General features: G+C 48.5%; 1 protein-coding gene across 2 annotated transcripts in view; it reads left to right on the forward strand.

The window, feature by feature from the left end:
• Positions 1–18,161, forward strand: part of COL20A1 (collagen type XX alpha 1 chain) — a 45,366-nt gene that overhangs the window by 2,925 nt on the left and 24,280 nt on the right. For both annotated transcript variants that reach the window (XM_021416916.1, XM_021416915.1), the window contains exons 2-18: positions 746–830; positions 3,424–3,534; positions 4,764–4,907; positions 5,356–5,514; positions 6,132–6,326; positions 7,464–7,619; positions 8,343–8,462; positions 8,624–8,788; positions 9,569–9,733; positions 11,079–11,251; positions 11,936–12,065; positions 12,587–12,732; positions 14,171–14,294; positions 14,721–14,860; positions 15,032–15,161; positions 15,653–15,795; positions 17,016–17,148. In XM_021416916.1, the coding sequence (XP_021272591.1) occupies positions 758–830; positions 3,424–3,534; positions 4,764–4,907; positions 5,356–5,514; positions 6,132–6,326; positions 7,464–7,619; positions 8,343–8,462; positions 8,624–8,788; positions 9,569–9,733; positions 11,079–11,251; positions 11,936–12,065; positions 12,587–12,732; positions 14,171–14,294; positions 14,721–14,860; positions 15,032–15,161; positions 15,653–15,795; positions 17,016–17,148 (2,407 nt within the window). In that variant the 5' untranslated portion in view covers positions 746–757. The remainder of the gene's footprint in view (positions 1–745; positions 831–3,423; positions 3,535–4,763; positions 4,908–5,355; positions 5,515–6,131; positions 6,327–7,463; positions 7,620–8,342; positions 8,463–8,623; positions 8,789–9,568; positions 9,734–11,078; positions 11,252–11,935; positions 12,066–12,586; positions 12,733–14,170; positions 14,295–14,720; positions 14,861–15,031; positions 15,162–15,652; positions 15,796–17,015; positions 17,149–18,161) is intronic.

The following is an 18,161-nucleotide window of genomic DNA, read 5'->3' on the forward strand; positions in this document are numbered from 1 at the left end:
TGAGGGGTGGCTGTCCTTAGCCACCAGCTCTGGGGGTGTCACAGAGGTTGTTTCTAAGTCAAACTGATCTTCCGTCATTATAAAGTCCATAACTGCATTTCAGTCTCATTCAGGTGAGCAAGTCAAGACAAGACCGTCCCAACACGCCCTGGATGTAACTGCTCAGGAACTCCACCGCAGACAGCAAATGGAAATCTTGTTCTTAAGCTGATGACATATAAATTCAGTGGCACCCCTTCCGCGACAGAATTGCTTTATTGTGATCATTGGAAACCCAGCGAGATGAGAGGAGCACTGGATTGAAGCCTCCTCCCCATCAGGTGTACACACTCAGTTTGGTCCTGGTTCGAGGAGCTGAACAGCTGTATTGAAGAGACCAAGAATGTAAAATAATATCTAAGAACTACAGAAAAGTTGAACATGTGCTTCTCCACCTGCCCTCTTAGTGCTGTCAGTGATGGAAAGAGCTCTATATCTCAGCTAGTGGCCCTTAGCAGGGGGCTGGAAATGAAAATTAAACAGAAACAAAAATAATAATAATAATAAAAAACCCAAAAATAATAACAAAGTCCATTACAGCAACAGGCTTCAGTTCCCAGCACCATAGGGAAGCCCAGATGGCCACGACTGACATCCCTGTGGAGAGCAGCGGGGCTTGCAGGGCGGCAGAACTAGCCAACGCGGGTGGGTTTTGGCATGGTCAAAAGTAACCTGAGCTCCTTCCTCCTGGTGTTTGCTCTCACAGGTCCTGCTCACCATGCTGATTCGCACCTGCTTCTTTTTTGCCTGCCTGCCTGTGGCGAGCCATGTCTGGGGACGAGGAGGGCAAGGTAAGGAACTCATCTGCCTTGCTCTGGGCAGGCTCTGGGCTGGCACCTGGACTGAGCTGCCAGCCCCAGCCCTTCTGGTGGGAAAGCTCCAAGCAGCACATTCCCATATGTAAAGAGCAATAGGAGATCAGGGGCCCATGCTGGGAGAGCGTCTCCATCCCACCCCACTCTGCAATGCCTGTTCTCATCCCTGGCGGCAGCTCAGCGTGCCGCTCCCTTGCACCAGGGATGCATTTCAGCCTGTGTAAGCAGTGAAGGATGCTTATGGGGTCTGCTAACACAGCTTGAGAAACAGAAAGAAAAAGTGTTGTTGCTTCTGTTCATTGCCACATTTGTCCCGCACTGCCAAACTGTGGAGCTACGTGGTGATGTGTGGTGCAGCAGCTGGGTAAGAGAGTACATGACGTGCATCCTCCTGTAATGTGCACTGCTCCTGCAGTGTCACGTATGAACAGAAAATACCTATAGCATCTCACTGTCTCCTTTCCATCTCTATTCCCTATGAACCTTCTGTGGGAGGGATCACCACAAGGTTTTCCTGAGAGGTGACAGCACGTCAAATTCAGGACAGACTTATCTCTGTGCCATGCATCTTCTACACAGTGTGTCTGGGCTTTGCTCCCCATCAGCTGGAGAGCAAGGTTACAGCATCAGAGAGCACGCATCCAACACAGGGCAGAGAAACAGTGGGGCTTTCATGGCACCGGGCTTCATTTGCATCCAGCACATAATGGAGCTTCAGAAGATGCTGTCCTTTCTGATCTCTTTGGGGACATTCTTGCCTTTTTAACTTCTGGGCTCCTAGAGCGATGGCCAAGGAGCTGGACCACGCTTGTCCAGAAGAAGACAGCTCCATGTTTCCTCTATGAATTCCCCTCATTGTTGCATGATCTTTTATCACTTCTCTTCGGCATGATTCTGAGATTTGATTTTGCCCCTCACCCTTCTTCCCCATCTTTTCTTTCTTCCTCGTCACATTTGCATGGGGTGAGATGTGAATTTGAGCTTTGTTTCCCCAAAATAGTTGTCTGCTTGTTGGGCAGCCCGCAGGAAGTCTCTGCAAGGAGAGGTTGAGGCACAGAAGCTGGGTTGAGCCAAGCAAGTCCTTGCTGCCAGCTCCCACTGCTTTCCTGGGCTGTGGCTTCATGCAAAGATGTTGGGAGATGTCTGACTTCGTGCAAGATGAAAATAGGGCCATGCGGAGTCCTACAGAACAAGCAGTTTGCCGGTGCTGAGCATGATGCTCCAGGTCACCTTAAGCTTTTTTTTTTTTTTTTTATGAGTAATGATAAAGGGAAAGAATCATAGAATCATTAAGGTTGGAAAAGAGCTCCAAGATCCCCAAGTCCAACCCCAGCCCAGCCCACCGTGCCCACTGACCGTGTCCCTCAGTGCCACATCTCCACAGTTCCAGAATGCCTCCAGGGGCAGTGACCCCCCCCACCTCCCTGGGCAGCCTGTGCCACTGCATCACCGCTCTTTCTGGGAATAAATGTTTCCTAATATCCAGACTGACCCTCCCCTGGTGCAATGTGAGGCCATTAGCAAGAGATTGGTAACAACTGCCAGCAAGGTGAGCATTTGAGGGCATATGTTTGTACTATGCAGACAAAGGAAGCACTTGCTCATTGTACGTGAAGGAGCCTGCTGGAAAGGCAGCTGTAGGTGCAGGAGCAGGGAGGAGGGGAGGCAAATCTGCTGAGTTGCCATCCTACAGCTAGTCAAGTGGGAATGTTTCATACGGTGACACTTGTATGACAGTGTGACTGTACTTCACTGAGGGATCACTGATTCAAAGGCTGACACACGGGTTGAGACATTTAGCAGGGCTTTAAAAGATCTCTGAGAAATCTGGAGCTGATAAGAGAACGCGCTCTTTCTTCTTTTTACCTCCTTGACTGATAACTATTTTTTTCATCAGGATTTGTCATTTTAGTTCACTGCTCCCTGCAGCAAACCAATGCAAGCTGGTGCCCGTGAGTTACGGTCCTGCCAGGAGGTGTTAGTTACACTTTATCAGGTTTTCTCTCCTTCTCTCTCTTTCTTGTTTTTTTTCTTTCCTCTCTAAACCCAGCTGATCCTTGGAGCTTCCTCCTAAACAATCTTTCTGCATAAGGATGGCATCCATCTCCTGGGGAATTTCTGTATTTTTTCAGCAGCCTGAGCTCATTGCAGAGCCTCATTGACTCCCTGTATCTATTTCCTTCCCTTCTATTTCAGATATCCGTGCCAAAACCCTTGCTGAAACCACACACGTGCCATGAAGGCTCCCAGTAAAGACTTGCAGCATGTGAGGAGCGCAGAGAAACCCTCACTTCTTTGCTGTTTTCCTCATTTGCAGCAGCAGATAGTGAGGGCTAATCCCTTTGCACAGGATGGAGGGTGGATTTGCAGTCCAGGGGGCAGCAGGAGCAGCTGTGCAATGTCAGGAGATGCTGAGTACTTGTATGGGATGGTGAAGGTTCCCTTTGCACTGCAACTGTCCCCATGTCCTTAAGCAGAGGCAGCACATGGAGTGTTTCATGCATGTGTGTGTGTGTGCAGTGGGAGGAATTGCACCCACAGCAGTACGGGCACCTCTCCTCCTCCCCAGGGTCAGGCCGGCTGAAGCTCACGGTCCTTTCAGAAGACAGGCTCCAGATGAAATGGAAAGAAACCGAGGGGAACATCAACGGCTACAAAGTGCGGGTAAAGCCCATGGCAGGTACGTGCAACCCAGCAAATTGCCCTGAGCGAGGGATGGACCCTCAGCTTCTGTCTGGTGCTGAGTGTTTGCTGGATGCTCTTTCTCCCTTGTCTGCACCATTGAATATTTGCCCGAAGTGGAGCGAAAGACAGAAAACGAATTCAGGGTGCAATGGTTACAACAGGAGGCCATGTTGCTGCAGGGGTCCTGCTTGTCTCATCCTCAGGGACGGGATGTCCTTGTCCCATACATGGGGGTGCTCAGCCTGTGGCTCCCTGCCCTGGATAAGCTCCAGCTCTCCCTGACTTCTGATTCCAGACTGGGTGGTGCAGGAAGGGCACCACGTCCTCGTGGGGGAGCAGCATCCGGGTGCAACCTTAGCTTGTGCCCATCTGCCTGCTTTTAGCTCAGCTCCCAGCTGTTTTCTCAGCCAGTGCTGGAGGTTTCTCATTCCTCCCCTGCCAGGGAGCAATGGGCATCCTGGGAACGTGGGGAATCCTCACGCTGAGCACGCCTGAGGCTTTCCCCATGTGTGGGCTGGGAAGCTCCATTTCCAGCCCTAGGGGTGATGAGGTCAGAAATGCACCCGTCCCCACATTTAAAGGCTCATACACCTTTCTTACTCAGAAGATTCTAGGGAGCTGCTTTGCCTCTCTCCCTTTGCTTTGTTCCTGTGGTCCAGTTTCTCCATACCACCCCCTGTAACAGAGACATGGTGCAGTATTTGCCTGCAGCCTTGCAGAGCTGCCTTGCTCCATCTGCTCCTTGCTGTGCAGAGCACAGCTTCTCTTAGAGAGAAATGGGGCTTGCAGAGGGAACACAGCAAGAACAACTGCATTAAGCACGAAGAGTTACAAGGGACAGGATGGAACTCTGGAGATATCGGAGCGCTTCCTCACTTTGTCACATATGACCTCAAGGACATCACTTGGTTGGATGTTTCTATAAGTGGTGTTTGCCCAGCCTCCACCCTCTGGGAACCAGCTTTTCAGTCAGCAGCTCCTTGAGGAGTCAGTGGGAGTCACACTAGCGCTAGGTGGGAACTGGCTTTCCATTTGGAGCATGTATCAGGGCTTTTAAAAAGACTTTCTCAGCTCTGAAAGCAGAGATCCACAGAATTAAAAATTAAATTAGAATTGACTGAGGTCCCCAGACAGATATTCTCTGCGTTTCAGTGATACTTCTGCTATTGTCAGCTTAAATTTAAGCTCTAACAGTTTCTGAACTGTGGCTTCATCCCACCACAGGGGACTCAGAGCAAGAAGTCATGCTGAAAACAAAGACTCCCAAAGCCACAGTGGGGGGGTTGAGCCCTACCAAGGAGTACACGCTGCAGGTCTATGTGCTCAATGGCTCCCAGGAAGCCTTATTCGCCAAGAGGAAATTTGTGAGTAAGTAGAAAGATCTACATTTTACCATTCTGAGAGCTCTTGGAGATGTGAATCCTCAGAGCTCATCCTCTGGCAGATGAATCATAGAAGCATAGAATTTGTTTGAATTGGAAGAGACCTTTAAAGGCCATTTGGCCCAAGCCCCCTGCAAGGAACAGGAGCACCCAGAGCTCCATCAGGTGCTCAGAGCCCTGTCCAGCCTGACCATGAGTGTCTCCAGAGATGGAGCATGCACCACCTCTCTGGGCAACCTGTGCCAGTGCCTCACCACCCTTATTGCAAAGGGATACATTTTCTTGTATCCAGTGCCCCCATAGACTGTAGTGAAGCCCATTACTGTTTTGTTGGAAGCTTGGAGAGGGTAGATGGTGAATACCGATGGGATGAGGAGTGGACTCACAGACCCACCTGCATTGACTCCTCCTTCCTATATTTGCGATTTCTATAGTAGAGGACCTTAAAAATGCATCCCAGACTAGAAATAATCGAAGGAACTCAGGAGCTGCACCAGGAAAGAACCTCACCTCTGCGGGCAGCTCAACAACAGAGCACAGCCTGGGGATAGAGGCTGCCCCACCGCCCTTGAGCACCGTCCTGACGCATCCAGGTGGGTGCACAGAGCGACCTGCCTTGCTGTCTGCACATGTGAGCTATGGAAATGCCATTTTCAAGGGATCTACTCTGTTTGGGACATTCATTCAGTAATACGCAGGGCTCAGTCTTGTACATTATCTGTTCATAGAATCTTAGAATGGTTTAGGGTGGAAGGGATCTTCATCCAGCTCCAACCCTCTGCCATGGGCAGGATTGCCAGCCACTAGATGGTCCTCCTGAATACAGAAACACAGTAACCAGCCTAAAAATATTTGACAAATGTCAGCCAAATGAAGCACATCTATGGATGCCTGGGGCTGGCAGGTATTCAAGTTCAGCACCTACAGCCAAATCTTTCAGCTGAGCTCTGCTCCTTGGGGTTGGGACAAGCTGCTCCCTGAGCACCAGGGCTGAAGGTGCCTTATTCCCAAGGCTCTGTCCCCATGGCTGCAGTTGGTCTCCAGGAGCCCACAGGATCTCCTCTATCTAGCTGCCTGTTTTCATAGACCCTGTAGGATTTTTATAAGCTCTGAACCCTCAAATGTGGCTGAAATCAGCCAGTGGTTGGAGCAAGCGGCATGGCGATAACAAAGGAAGGGATAATGTATTTCTTTTCTGTTTGGAGCACAGCAAAGGACAGAGCTGAGAAGAAAAGGCACAAAGGGACTCAGCCCAAGGGCACAGGAGAAACCGTGAGAAGCCAGCCCAGCGCTGGTGTGACACAAACACCATCACCAACCACAAAATCATCCCAGCGTGCCACTGCAAGCATGGAGCGAGAGCCTCTAGGAAAAGAAAAACCCACAAGGGATTCACTGAGGAGAGGTGAGAGTTTCAAGCATGTCCTGCTCTCTGTCCCCTACTCTTTTCCCCAATGATCATTAAATGCAAGCCTTCCAGCCGCCTCTCTGTCACCAAGGCTTTCAGGTGCATGGGTGCTGCTGCTGCTCTTATTTGCTAGGTTGTGCTTTGGAGAGCTGCCAGGGATCACTGGAAGAGTTTGGAGTTCCGCAAAGCATTACAGATTTGAAGGAAAACTGGAGCAAAGACAAAAATTCCTTCACAAGGGAAAGAATTTTTAATGTATTGATTTCCCACTGTTCTCTCAGTTCATGTTGCCACCTCTTCCTGCTTCAGACAGGTCCATGCAAGTTAGCATTCTCCTGCATACACTGGCATCCTGGTCTTGTTCTTCACATTTCCCAGATAACTGATCCTTGCTGAAACTCCAGGTCCTTCAGCTGAATGGCTCACAGCTCTTTTGAAGTGGTGGGAGGGGGATTGGCCAGAACATCCCTGTTTGGTCCCTTGATACCAGTAGAAATTCATGGCCATGAGAAGAGATAGGAGAGTGACCCATTTGCAGCTCACTGCAGTTGGATGGTACCATCCATTTCCCTCTACCAAAGATGGAAAATTCCCCATCTGAAAAATATTCAGGGAAGATGCATTCAATCATCAACATGCCCTGTCTTATCCTCTGTTAAGCTGCGGGCCTGGGGTGGGGAGAAAGGCAGTCCTCGAGTATCTGTGATGAAGATTTTTGCAGAGAGATTGGATTTAATATAACACCAGGAAATAATTATAGCCCACAGGGGATCTCACAATGGAATGGAATTAAGCGATCACCTGCAATTCTTTTGGAGACTTAGGCTAGATAAAAGGGAAGCAAGGGCTGGGGCTGAGATGTAATGGAGCTGACAGCTTGCAGAGAGCAATGCTTGGCCTAGGCACGCACTTCCCAATGAGCTTAACACTTTCTTTGCAGAAAGGTAGCTGCTCACTACTCAGCTTCTTGATCCTGAGACATGTTGCCCTTAGCCATGTGGTTTTCCCAAGGTGCTGGGATGTGTCAGGCTGGCAGATGGTCCAAGGCTTTACACTTGTTTCTCATCTTAAAACTGAAATATTTTTCCTCCTTTACAATTGCTTCTCTCAATATCAAACCTTGCCTCCCCTCAGGTTCCCAGTTTCAGTGTGACACACCTGCAATGACCGATATCGTCCTGCTTGTGGATGGATCATGGAGCATTGGGCGCAACAATTTCAAGCTCATTAAAGAGTTCCTGAGCGCTTTAATTTCCCCATTCAATATTGCCCAAGACAAGATAAGAGTAGGTAGGACACTTCCCTGTTTCCTGAAGTTGGGAAATGCCTCCAGAAGAGACCTTGGTCTCTGTTTTTGATGTTATCGGGCTGTCCTGAGGAGTTTTGTACCTTTTGGCTGGGTTCTGTGTGCCTATCTTGACAACTTTCCTACCTGGTAGCAAGCTCTGGCCTCTAGTGGCTGCAAGAAAACTCTGCATGGTGAACAAAAGTGGTACGTGGGCAGCAGCAGATCGGGTGTTAGGGGAGCAACTGCTTGATGCTGAGATATGTTTGGGGTTTGCTGTCTCCCTCTGATGAGATGCTCAGCCTACAGAGTATGACACAAAGGTGGGGTGGCAATGCCATGACGGAGTTTCTTTGATCTCAGCTGAGAACAGAGCCACTTGCAGCTGCAAGGGATGCTGCACCCAGTTCTAAGGGATGCTGAACCCCGCAGATGGCACTGGCCAGGCTGTGTGTGAAGCAGGGAAACATAAATCCTTCCTGCTCCTTACAGCTAGCTAGTTTGTCCTAGAATAACTCTTGAGACCTTAAAATGTTTCAGAGCACCACTCAGGGACTAGCACCACCACAGGGAGAAGTGGAGCTAAGAGACAGGTCTGCTCACCCCCCATCCAATCCATTACTTTGTGTCTTCCACCCATGACAAGCCCAACACCTCCTCCCCAAAACAGGTCTCCTCTTGCAGCTTACCTTGGCTCGCACGATGTCGATAGCTCTTGCCTTCCCCAGGGCTGTCCCAGTACAGCAGCGATCCCCGCACAGAGTGGGATCTGAGCACTTATGCTACGAGGGACCAGGTGCTGGAGGCAGTGAGGAATCTGCGGTACAAGGGTGGCAACACCTTCACAGGTAACTCCATCTCTCAGATCTCAGCAAGGCTGCGCTGGGGGAAGTTGTTCCCATGGGATAGCATCTTCCTGGGGGGACAAGGTGAATGAGGGCAGAGAGAAGGATAAAGGTGAAGGCAGTCTGTTGGCTGTAGCTCACCATCCATCTGTCCTCCTCCCCAGGCCTGGCGCTGACCCATGTCCTGGAACAAAATCTGAAACCAGATGCTGGTGCCCGGCTGGAAGCCGAGAAATTGGTAATCCTCCTGACTGATGGAAAATCCCAGGATGACGCCAACCTGGCTGCTCAGACCTTGAAAAACATGGGCATAGAGATATTTGCTATTGGTAAGATCACAGACATCAGTAAGCCAACCTACTTTCACTTGTCATGCTGAAGGTTATGTTCCCTCAATGAGGACAAGAACATCCTGAAGCTGTAAATCTAAGGTACTAAATAGGACTGTATTGCATCGGGGCTGAGAAGAAAATTAACTCATTTATTCAGCACAGGTAGTGTCTTCAAATGGGATTTTGTTAGTTTAGAAAAAAAAAAAAAAAACACTCATGCACAAGGGAGATTTTACACCTTCTATCTTTTGCCAGTCTCAGCAGCCTGTGCCATGAGAGCAATATTCTCAGCTGTGGAATTAGGCAAGAGAATTTTGGAACTCCTTTGTAATTACTTTCTAATTACTGCATCTCAGAACTTCCAGTGTCTCTGAATAATAGCATTATCTGCTTTTTACTGTCTGGTAGCAATAATGAGACGCAAAATGGTTTGAGCAGCTCTGTCCTTGATGAGTAAACAAGTCTGCTAAAGAGTAACACACAGACAATAAAGTTACATGGAATAATCTCCGAAAACTGGAAAGAGGAAGGTCAGGTTGTTTGGTCCTGAGACATCAGGACCAGAGTATTAATCCCCAAGGCACCTTAGTTCTCACTGCAAGAGCAAGGGGGGAAAGAACCCTGCCTCACCTGAGCAATGGTAAGATGGCCTAAAGGCCTAGCACTGGAAAACAAAATCAGTCATCTGATGTTGATCCCCACAACCACCATCCAAGCAGGAGGCAGAAGTTGTCCTCTCCGAGGAGTTTCCTCAGCCTTGTGCTCTGCTGTCTGTAGGGGTGAAGAACGCAGATGAGGCTGAGCTGAAGCAGGTGGCCTCAGAGCCACAGGAGCTGACGGTGTACAACGTGCTGGACTTCCCCCTGCTCAGCTCCCTGGTCAGTAGGCTCACCCGGGTCCTATGCACCAGGATCAAAGAGAGGAGCAGCAAGGAGAGTGCAGGTGAGGTGAAATCTTGGTGATGATGAGCTTCCTCCTGCTTGCCATCTGCTTCCCTTGCCAACAAAAAATGTCCTTTCTCAACGTACTTTCTCATACCTTTCCCTCCATGAGCTCCACCACCTCCTCAGCACCATCTGACTCTTCCTTCCCATGCTGATCTCCTTGCTCAGTGCTACTGCTGCCTGAAAACAGTCCTTGCCAACATATTGCCCAGGTCCAGCTGTGATCTTGGTATTTACAAGACTCTCTGGATGCCGCTCTTCCACCCTCACTCCCTGGTGTTGTGAACAAGCCATGGAGTGACTTGCAGGAGTTTCCATTCTCTTGCTCTTGGTTTAAGTATCTGCTCTTGTCCTTGCCGATACAGGCAACAGCCATCCTCACCAGGGCACTGGATACCTCTTGGTGGTTGTAAATCACTTAATGGCAATAACTAACCTTGTAGGGAACAGGAGGCTTCTATTCCCATTTTCATTTTCTACTGTGTGAAAAATGCATTGCAGTCATCTTTTCCTCTGCATTTCTTTCAATCAACAGGAGGAATTCAATGCAAAAGAGCTAATTTGAGAATATATTAGTGTATGAAAGAAATCTGGAAGTGGGAAGAGGAGATAGCAAAGCACGAAAACACATTTTTTTTTCTCACGTTTAAGTAATCTCCAAGGCGTTTTCAAGTCAAAACCAAACAGTCTATTTCTTCCTTTTTTTTTTTTTTTTTTTTGCTGGAGGGCAGTTTGCATGATGTACAAGAGAGGGAGGAACTACTCCAGATGTTTGCTTAGATCCTCAGGAGAAATATCATGTACATATTTCCACCTCTCTCTTCTCTCAGATTTGCCTAGGGAGAATGGGAAAGACAAACTTCCAAGCATACATTTATTTTAATGCTCTGTGGATAGACGCAGACACAATTTGATTCATTCTTATCAATTTGTACCTGTTTGATGTAATTGGACATCTTTTTACAGGTACAGGTGAGCCTAAAGAAAGATGACTGAATAAAAAAAGAAGCCAAAATAACTTCTTCTGGTTCATTTTGACAAATCTTCATAAATGAAAAAAAAGCTGGTTCATGTTTTGGATTCAGGCAAAAACGCATATTTCTGTTGAAAATAATATTCCCAGCAACCAGAAGAATGTGCAAATTATTCTCTATGGAGTATTTATATTCTGTTTGCTCAGTTTTTAAATATTTATTTTACAACAGTTTGGAACAGTTTCTATGCTCTGTAGGGAAGGGGACTGCAACTAGATTTAAAAAATGGCAGTCATATTTATGAGCTAGAAAGTATATTTGGTATGAGGAGTCTGAATGCAAGAAAGTAACAGTGTTTTTAATTCCCAGGTAGCGCTGTGAAAGATATCTCTGCAAACACAGGTCCACAGCTGAGCCCAACTGACCTTAAAATATCAGCTGTGACTTCTAAAAGCATGCACTTGGCCTGGAGTCCTCCTCTGAGTCCACCGAAGAAATACCGGGTTGTGTATTACCCATCGAAGGGCGGCACTCCCAAGGAGGTAAGAGGCATTTGTTGGACACCTGGGGCTGCAGGGCCTTCCAGGCAGTGGCTGGGAATTCAGGCAGAATTGGGTAGGCAGAGTGATGAGGGGAGGAGTGCAGTGACCGTGGGACATCAGCTAAAGCCAGAAAGGAAACTGAACACTGACTGAGTACAAATGTGACAAGGTGATAGGATGGCAATGCAGAAGAGGAAACTGGATAAACATTATGTTGCTAGAACTACTGCAAGCCATACCGATGCAATTTTCTCTTGCACAGTGTTATCCGCTCCCTAAGGCATCTCAAAGAGCACACACAGGTACACAAAGGTGTTCAAGGATGCTCATCTCTGACAGATAGAAAGAATCAGAAAAGCAAACCCAAACGCTTCATGGATTGTTCTTAATTATGCACTTCAACTTTTGGTTAGCCCTGAAGTGGTAAGACAGTTGGGCTTGAGCATCGCGGCAGGTCCCTTCCAACTGAAATGGTCAATCACGGAATCACATTCTGTTCCGTTCACTTCAGTGAGAGCATGATGAGGGTCTTGTGCTATGTGCTCGTACAGATCCAGTCCTTCAAGGACAGGCATGCTTACAGCCTCCTATCTCCATGCTTGCCAGGGGAGACCGCTTCAGCTGTTCCTTTGCCAGAGTGTGGCTGGCACCTCCCAGACTTGACTCTCTTCCTTTGTGTTTCAGGTGCTTCTAGATGGAGCCGTCTCCTCTTTGAGGCTTTCCAACCTGACCTCGCATACAGAGTACCTGGTGTCTGTGTTTCCCATTTATGACACAGTTGTTGGGGATGGGCTGAGAGGCGTCACCTCCACATGTATGTCGTGAGTAGAGGGCATTCCTCTGACGCGTGTTTGTGAGAGGTGAACAAAGCCCTGTCTTTGCAGCCACCTCAGTCTGGAGTTTGGCACTGCATATTCCCCCCTCCCTCTGGTTCAATCAGTTTGTCTGCAACTCTCTCCATCCTTGGAGATGTTCAGAACTTGGCTGGACAAGGCTTTGAGCAACCTCCCCTAGTTTGGCTCAGCTGGGTTGGACCAGAGACCCTCAAGTGTCCCGTTCCACCTATGTCATTCTGCAAGTGGCACCACTGTGCTGAGCCCAGCCAGCCATGGGAGTAACACACCCCAACAGAAACTTCTTACAATCCCTTGTTCCTTTTCCACCCTTGGGCTGCAAATGAACTAATCCTACACCGTGACAAGCGGCCACTCCACTGTGTTAAATGCTGGTTGGGTGTCCCCCAGCTTGTTGTAAAGCCAGCTCTCCTTTTGGGGCTGGAGCTGCTGCAGACCTCGCTCTCTGAAGGTGTCTTTCTGCCACATTTCCCCCCCCCAGTGCCTCTGTCTGCCCCCCGCTCCCTGCGTGTCTCCGAGCTGAGCCACAACAGCATCAGGCTGAGCTGGAAGGCAGCCCAGGGAGCCACGCAGTACCTGGTGCTCTGCTCTGCAGCCCCCGACGGAGCAGAAGACTACACAGCAGAGGTATGGTCCATGAGAACGGTGGCAATATTGTTTTTTCTTGGTCTGGGATCTCCTCAATTAAGCAGTGCAAAATGAGTGCCTCTCTCTGCGTGGGGTTAAGTTTTGACAGTACAGTACAGGGCAGACCTGAAGCATAGAAACCTTTGGACACCAGGGGCTGAGCTCACATTTCTGCAGCCCCAGTGGTCACTTCTGCACCCCCAAGGCTGCACAGAAATATTTTTGCTTTGCTTGTCTTAAAATGTTGATTGAAAATTTGTTAGGGCAGCTTTCACTGACCTCTGAAAAGAGAACTGTGGCACTAAAACAATGTAAGAGGAGTGAAAAATCCTTACAAACTTCTAAGGTCCCTTTGTCATATGAACATTTTAATGAGTTGTGAGAAGTACCTGTAGGAGTGCATGTCACCTCTTTGACACAGATTGCCCTCCCGATGGCACAGCTATAGCAGCAGTGGCAGGATGGCTTTCAAAACAGAATCAGTAAGGCTTGCACTTTGCTGTCAATGAATAATTGCATTTAAAAAAAAAAAAAAACAAAACATTTGAATAGAAACCAATAACTAAAATTTCATTTTAGCTGGAAGTCGCTGGGGTGGGTCCCTGCAGCAAGCAGGCTGTGCAGGGTGGGTTGTGCCGTGCAGTGTTAGCGGCAGGTGGCAGCAGCCCGGCTGCTATGGCCCTGCTTGCAGCAGGCAGCTCTCATGCAAGCTTCCCAGGCCTCACAGGAAAAGAGGCTCTCAGTCTCTCACTTAAAACCTTGCTTTCTTAAGGCCCCTTCCATCCTCTCTCGCTGTGTGACATAGGGATGCTGCACCCTGCCAGTGACTCTGCTCTCCCCACTGGGCGCTGCAGGATGGCTGGAAATGGGAGAAAACTGTGCTAGCTTCCTGCTCTGTTGCCTTCCTTTTTGGGGAAATTTTCACCAAGAATATGATTTTTGGATACTGCTATCAGAAGTCAACCCCAAACTTTGTATTTTCAGTAGTGGAAGCTGCTCTGCGTTTTACATCCATACTCATCGTTGCTTTATAGTGCCTTTCCCAGGAAAATCTCAATACTTTCCTTACAAACAATGAATTGTTTGAGCTCACTGCAGGTACCCTGATCCAACCCAGAATAATAGCATCACCTCTGTATAACAGATATACCTCTGCAGGCCACAGGAGGAGGAAGTGATGTGACCCCTCAATGTACTTAGTGTCCCCTGGGAAGGGAGGGAGGCAGAGAAGCTCTGACACTGCAAAGCCCAGGTCCAAGTGGTCAGGTGGCACTTGAGCAACCAAAGGGACCTTGGGCTGTGTCTCTGCAATGCCTTGCTCTGCTGAAGGGTGTTAGTGGGTAGCCCAGAATGGAAGGGTGCCCTAGAACTGAAGTGTTCCCCAGGACTGAGGGGTACCCAGAATTGAAATGTCTCCCCAATCTTCTCCCTGTGACAGGTGAAGGTGGCTGAGCCCGAGGTCCTGCTGGACGGGCTGTCACCCAGCACCGAGTACTCCATTGTGGTGTACGCGATGTATGGGGAAGATGCCAGTGATCCAGCCAGCATCCAGGAAACCACCTGTAAGTGCTGCTGCTCATGAAGCTGTTTTTAAACACTTAAGGTGAGAGAGATTTGCTAAGTTTAGGGGTTTCTCGTATTGTGCCTGTGGCTTGTAAATCCTGCCTCTGGTCCCTAAGGATGTCTCTAATCACTTGGTGAGCTGTGAAACAGAGTGATTCTCCCCTGGTAAAAGAGGACTCGTGAAGGAGCTGTTCCCTAAGATCTTTTTGTTTGGGGGAAAATGGGAAACTGCTTGGCCGTTTCTTCACCTTAAGCACTGATAGCATTCCATGACATCCCAGAGGCACGTACACAGTGACACAAAGAGAATATTTTCAAGTCTTTTAGTTCAAGGTGGAGTCACCTGCGAGCAGCAGGAGGTGACCAGTGGTGTTGCTTTGGTGCAGCCTTTCAAACCCTGAGTGCTGTCACTCACTGTGTTGCAGTGGCCTTGAGCCCTCCCAAGTACCTGAGCTTCTCAGAACTCAGCCACGCATCCGTGCGGGTCAGCTGGGAGCCAGCATCGCTGGCAGTGAAAGGTCACCGCGTCACCTATGTGTCTGGCAGAGGGAGCAACACCGGGGAGGTGAGTCCTCAGGGGCTGCTGGAGGGAGAGCTGGGAGGTCACACGTTGCTTTGTTCTCCCTGGTGCACGGAGGGAGTGTTATCTCGGAAATGGGCACTTTTGAGGGATGTGCTGAGCCCTCTGCAGCTGTCTCCATGCTCTTCTCCCCCACCTCATCCTTTTCTGTTGCAGGTTGAGGTTCCTGGCACTGCAACGTCTGCTGTCCTGAGACCTTTGTCCTCCCTTACCCAGTACTTCATCAGCGTCCGATCTATGTACGATGAGGGTGACTCCTTTCCAATCACCGGCAATGTCACCACCTGTAAGTAGGGAATGGAAATGCCTTCAGTCCTACTGACCAAACTGTCCCGTGTGTGTCTAAACCGGGATGTTTTCAGTGCTGGTCCCAGCAGCTTATGGCCAAAATCCTTGTATAAAACCGATGACTGTTGGAACAGGCCCCACTCTGTTATGTTAATAATAGAGGTGAAGGAATAATGGAGGAAAGCAAATGAAGAAAACATGCTACATATTGCTAACCTCTGTGTCCTTGGGAGCCTTCTCCCCTTTGCAGTATCAGAGTGATACATATCTTCTCTACAAATGAAATAATCTTCCTTAATTAGGGCTTTGAAAACAGTGTACTCCTCTCTGTCCTGATGGCTGTTGCCATTTGGATCTGAAGAAGTGAAAGACAGGCTGATCTCAGACATCTGCCTGGCTGATGCTCTGCTCCCCAACCATCTGCTCCCCACCTCAGCTCTGACAAGGCACTGTCAGGGGTTCAGCTCCTTGTCCTCCTGCATCCCTCAGTGAAGGTCCCCCCGCCGCGGGCACTGAAGGTCTCCGAGCTCTCCGAGAACAGCCTCCGGCTGCAGTGGGAAGCTGTCGCCGCCTCTGATGTGGTTGTCTATCAGATCAAGTGGAGCACAGCTGGTGGAGAGAAGCCTCAGGAGGTACGGACCCACGTACAGCCGGGTTGGGTTTGTGCCTGCTTGATGGATATTGGTTGGATATTAGGAAAAGTTTGATGCAGAAAGAATGGTCAGACACTGGAACAGGCTGCCCAGGGACGTGATGCAGTCACTGTCCCTGGAGATGTTCAAGAAAAAGGTGGATGTGGCACTGAGGGACATGGTTTAATTGGCATGGTGGTGATGGGCTGATGGTCGGACTTAATGATCTTAGTGGTCTTTCCAACCTTAATGATTCTATGGTGGCTCTGTGCTCACCTGCAAGACTGGCAGAGAGCTGCAAATCAGTTTGGGTTCATGCACTCGGGAGCTTCAGCACTAAGACTGGATTTATCCCACTGGCTCTTCTGAGTGCTGTAGTCACCTTGAGTGCTGGAAACAGGAAGGATAGCAGGGCGGCAGGTTTGGAGTCCTGCAGGTTCTGGGAAGATTGCAGAAGTGTTCTGGAAAAACTCAAGGATGAAATTCAATAGGGACAAATGAAGTATTAAGCTTAGGCAGGGATAATTAAAGACAGGTATACAGGATGTAGAACAAACAGCTAAGAAGTGATTCAGTAGAAAAAGATCTGGGGTTGAGAGAATCACCAGCCCACAATGTCAAGTCGTTGTGGAAAAGACAAGTACAATAGTCAGGTATCTGTAGTGGTGGTAAGCCCTGGCTGCTTTGGGGATAGTACTCCTCGGGAAGGATGAGGTCTTACTGATGAGAGCACAGAGAAGAGTGATCAGAATCAGAGCTGATGCAGTAGAGGTAGGGATGGACCAGGTGACCTCTTTCATCCCAAGGCCCTGTATTCACAATGAGTACTTGCGTACCCCCTACAGTGCTTCACATTTAGGCTGGAATAGGGGTGTATTGGGGCTTCTATGTGCAATATATCTAAAAGATGGGAACTGACCAGAAATATTTCATGCTCATAGCATGCTGACTGACTTGTACCAGAGATTCTATGTTGTGGTACAGAAGTAGCTGTTAAATATAACTGGCTAGCAATGCATGGGCATCTATTCTGCATTCATTAGGGCTGGAAATTTGCCTTTGCTTGGATTTGTGCAACCCACAGGAACAGACTTTGTCCTCAAAGCCCTGTGCTAACTCATTTGTGCCTGCAGGCAGTCTGTGAGCCAGACACTCGGATGGCATGAACAAACTTAGGGTAGCCTGGGAATTCAACTGACTCATTTCTTGCCCTGCTGCAGCTCTCTATCGCTGGAAATGTGGCAACTGCCATCCTGCCAGGCTTGCAGAAGAACACAGACTACAAAATATCCATCTGGGCCTACTACAAAGATGGTGCTCGAAGTGACACAGTTTCCATTCAGCACAGAACCAGTAAGTGATCAGTGCTCGGTATCCATAGCCTAGAGATAACAAAGAAGGCACAGGATGCCTCAGACCCAGGCACAAGGCAGGAGCTCAGATCTGGTCATCTGCAGCTCTGGAAACCCAAACCTGGATATCTAGATGTGGCTGGAGACATTTAGGCTCCCATATTAATTTCTCTTTATAACAATACGCTGAGCAAGCACAAGCTGGCTGATACATTTCTTCCCCCTTCCACAGCTTGTATCGATGCTAGTGCATTGTCTTCTTGTTGGGTGTTCAGCTGAATATGTCACTGTGCTGCCTAATGAATGTTTCCTGCTAGTAAAATATTGTCTGCTAAGGAGGGTGCAGGATTCTCCAGCTACATCATTGCTGAGCGGTGCTTCATCTGAGGGCACTTGCAAAAATGAGAGAGAATCCTTCAGGCAGACTCTGCATGGAGGCATTATCTAAATCTTGCTTTGTACAGGCAGGATATGAGGTTAAAAAGCGGTACTCCCAGAGGTCCTCTTAATTAATATTGCCTGTATAATGGCTTTGTTGGCAGCGAATGGAATACAATTCATTCAGCTGTGGCAATCCTCTCCTCCTTCTCTCAGCTCTCAACTTCCTTTGCAGAATAAAGTCTTTTAGGCTGGTGTTGAGCTGATGAAGCTCAGAGTAAATGGCAATCCTGGAACGAGAAGCTCGGGTTTTATTAATAATGAATAATAACAACTTTTGTTTATAGAAAGCTACCTCAGGCAAGTACCTAGGAGATGCATGCCAACAAGAACAAATAAAAAATGAAAGCATCCTGCAGCTCTGTGAGAAAAATGAGAGCTGTTTAGAGGTTTCAGAAAAATGAATAGCTGTTTTAAAGCATAAAGTACAAAATGTCAAAGCCACTCCTTCAACCCACTGCCAATGGCATGTGATGGTGCTCTTCTGAGCTTATTCAAGCAAGCCATGCCTCGCTGGCATTGGCACCCTGATGGAACAAGGAAGACAGTTTGGCTTCTGCTTGTCAGCTGCTGTTC

This window comes from Numida meleagris, chromosome 19, assembly GCF_002078875.1.
Source record: "Numida meleagris isolate 19003 breed g44 Domestic line chromosome 19, NumMel1.0, whole genome shotgun sequence".
In the NCBI taxonomy this organism is placed as follows: Eukaryota; Metazoa; Chordata; class Aves; order Galliformes; family Numididae; genus Numida; species Numida meleagris.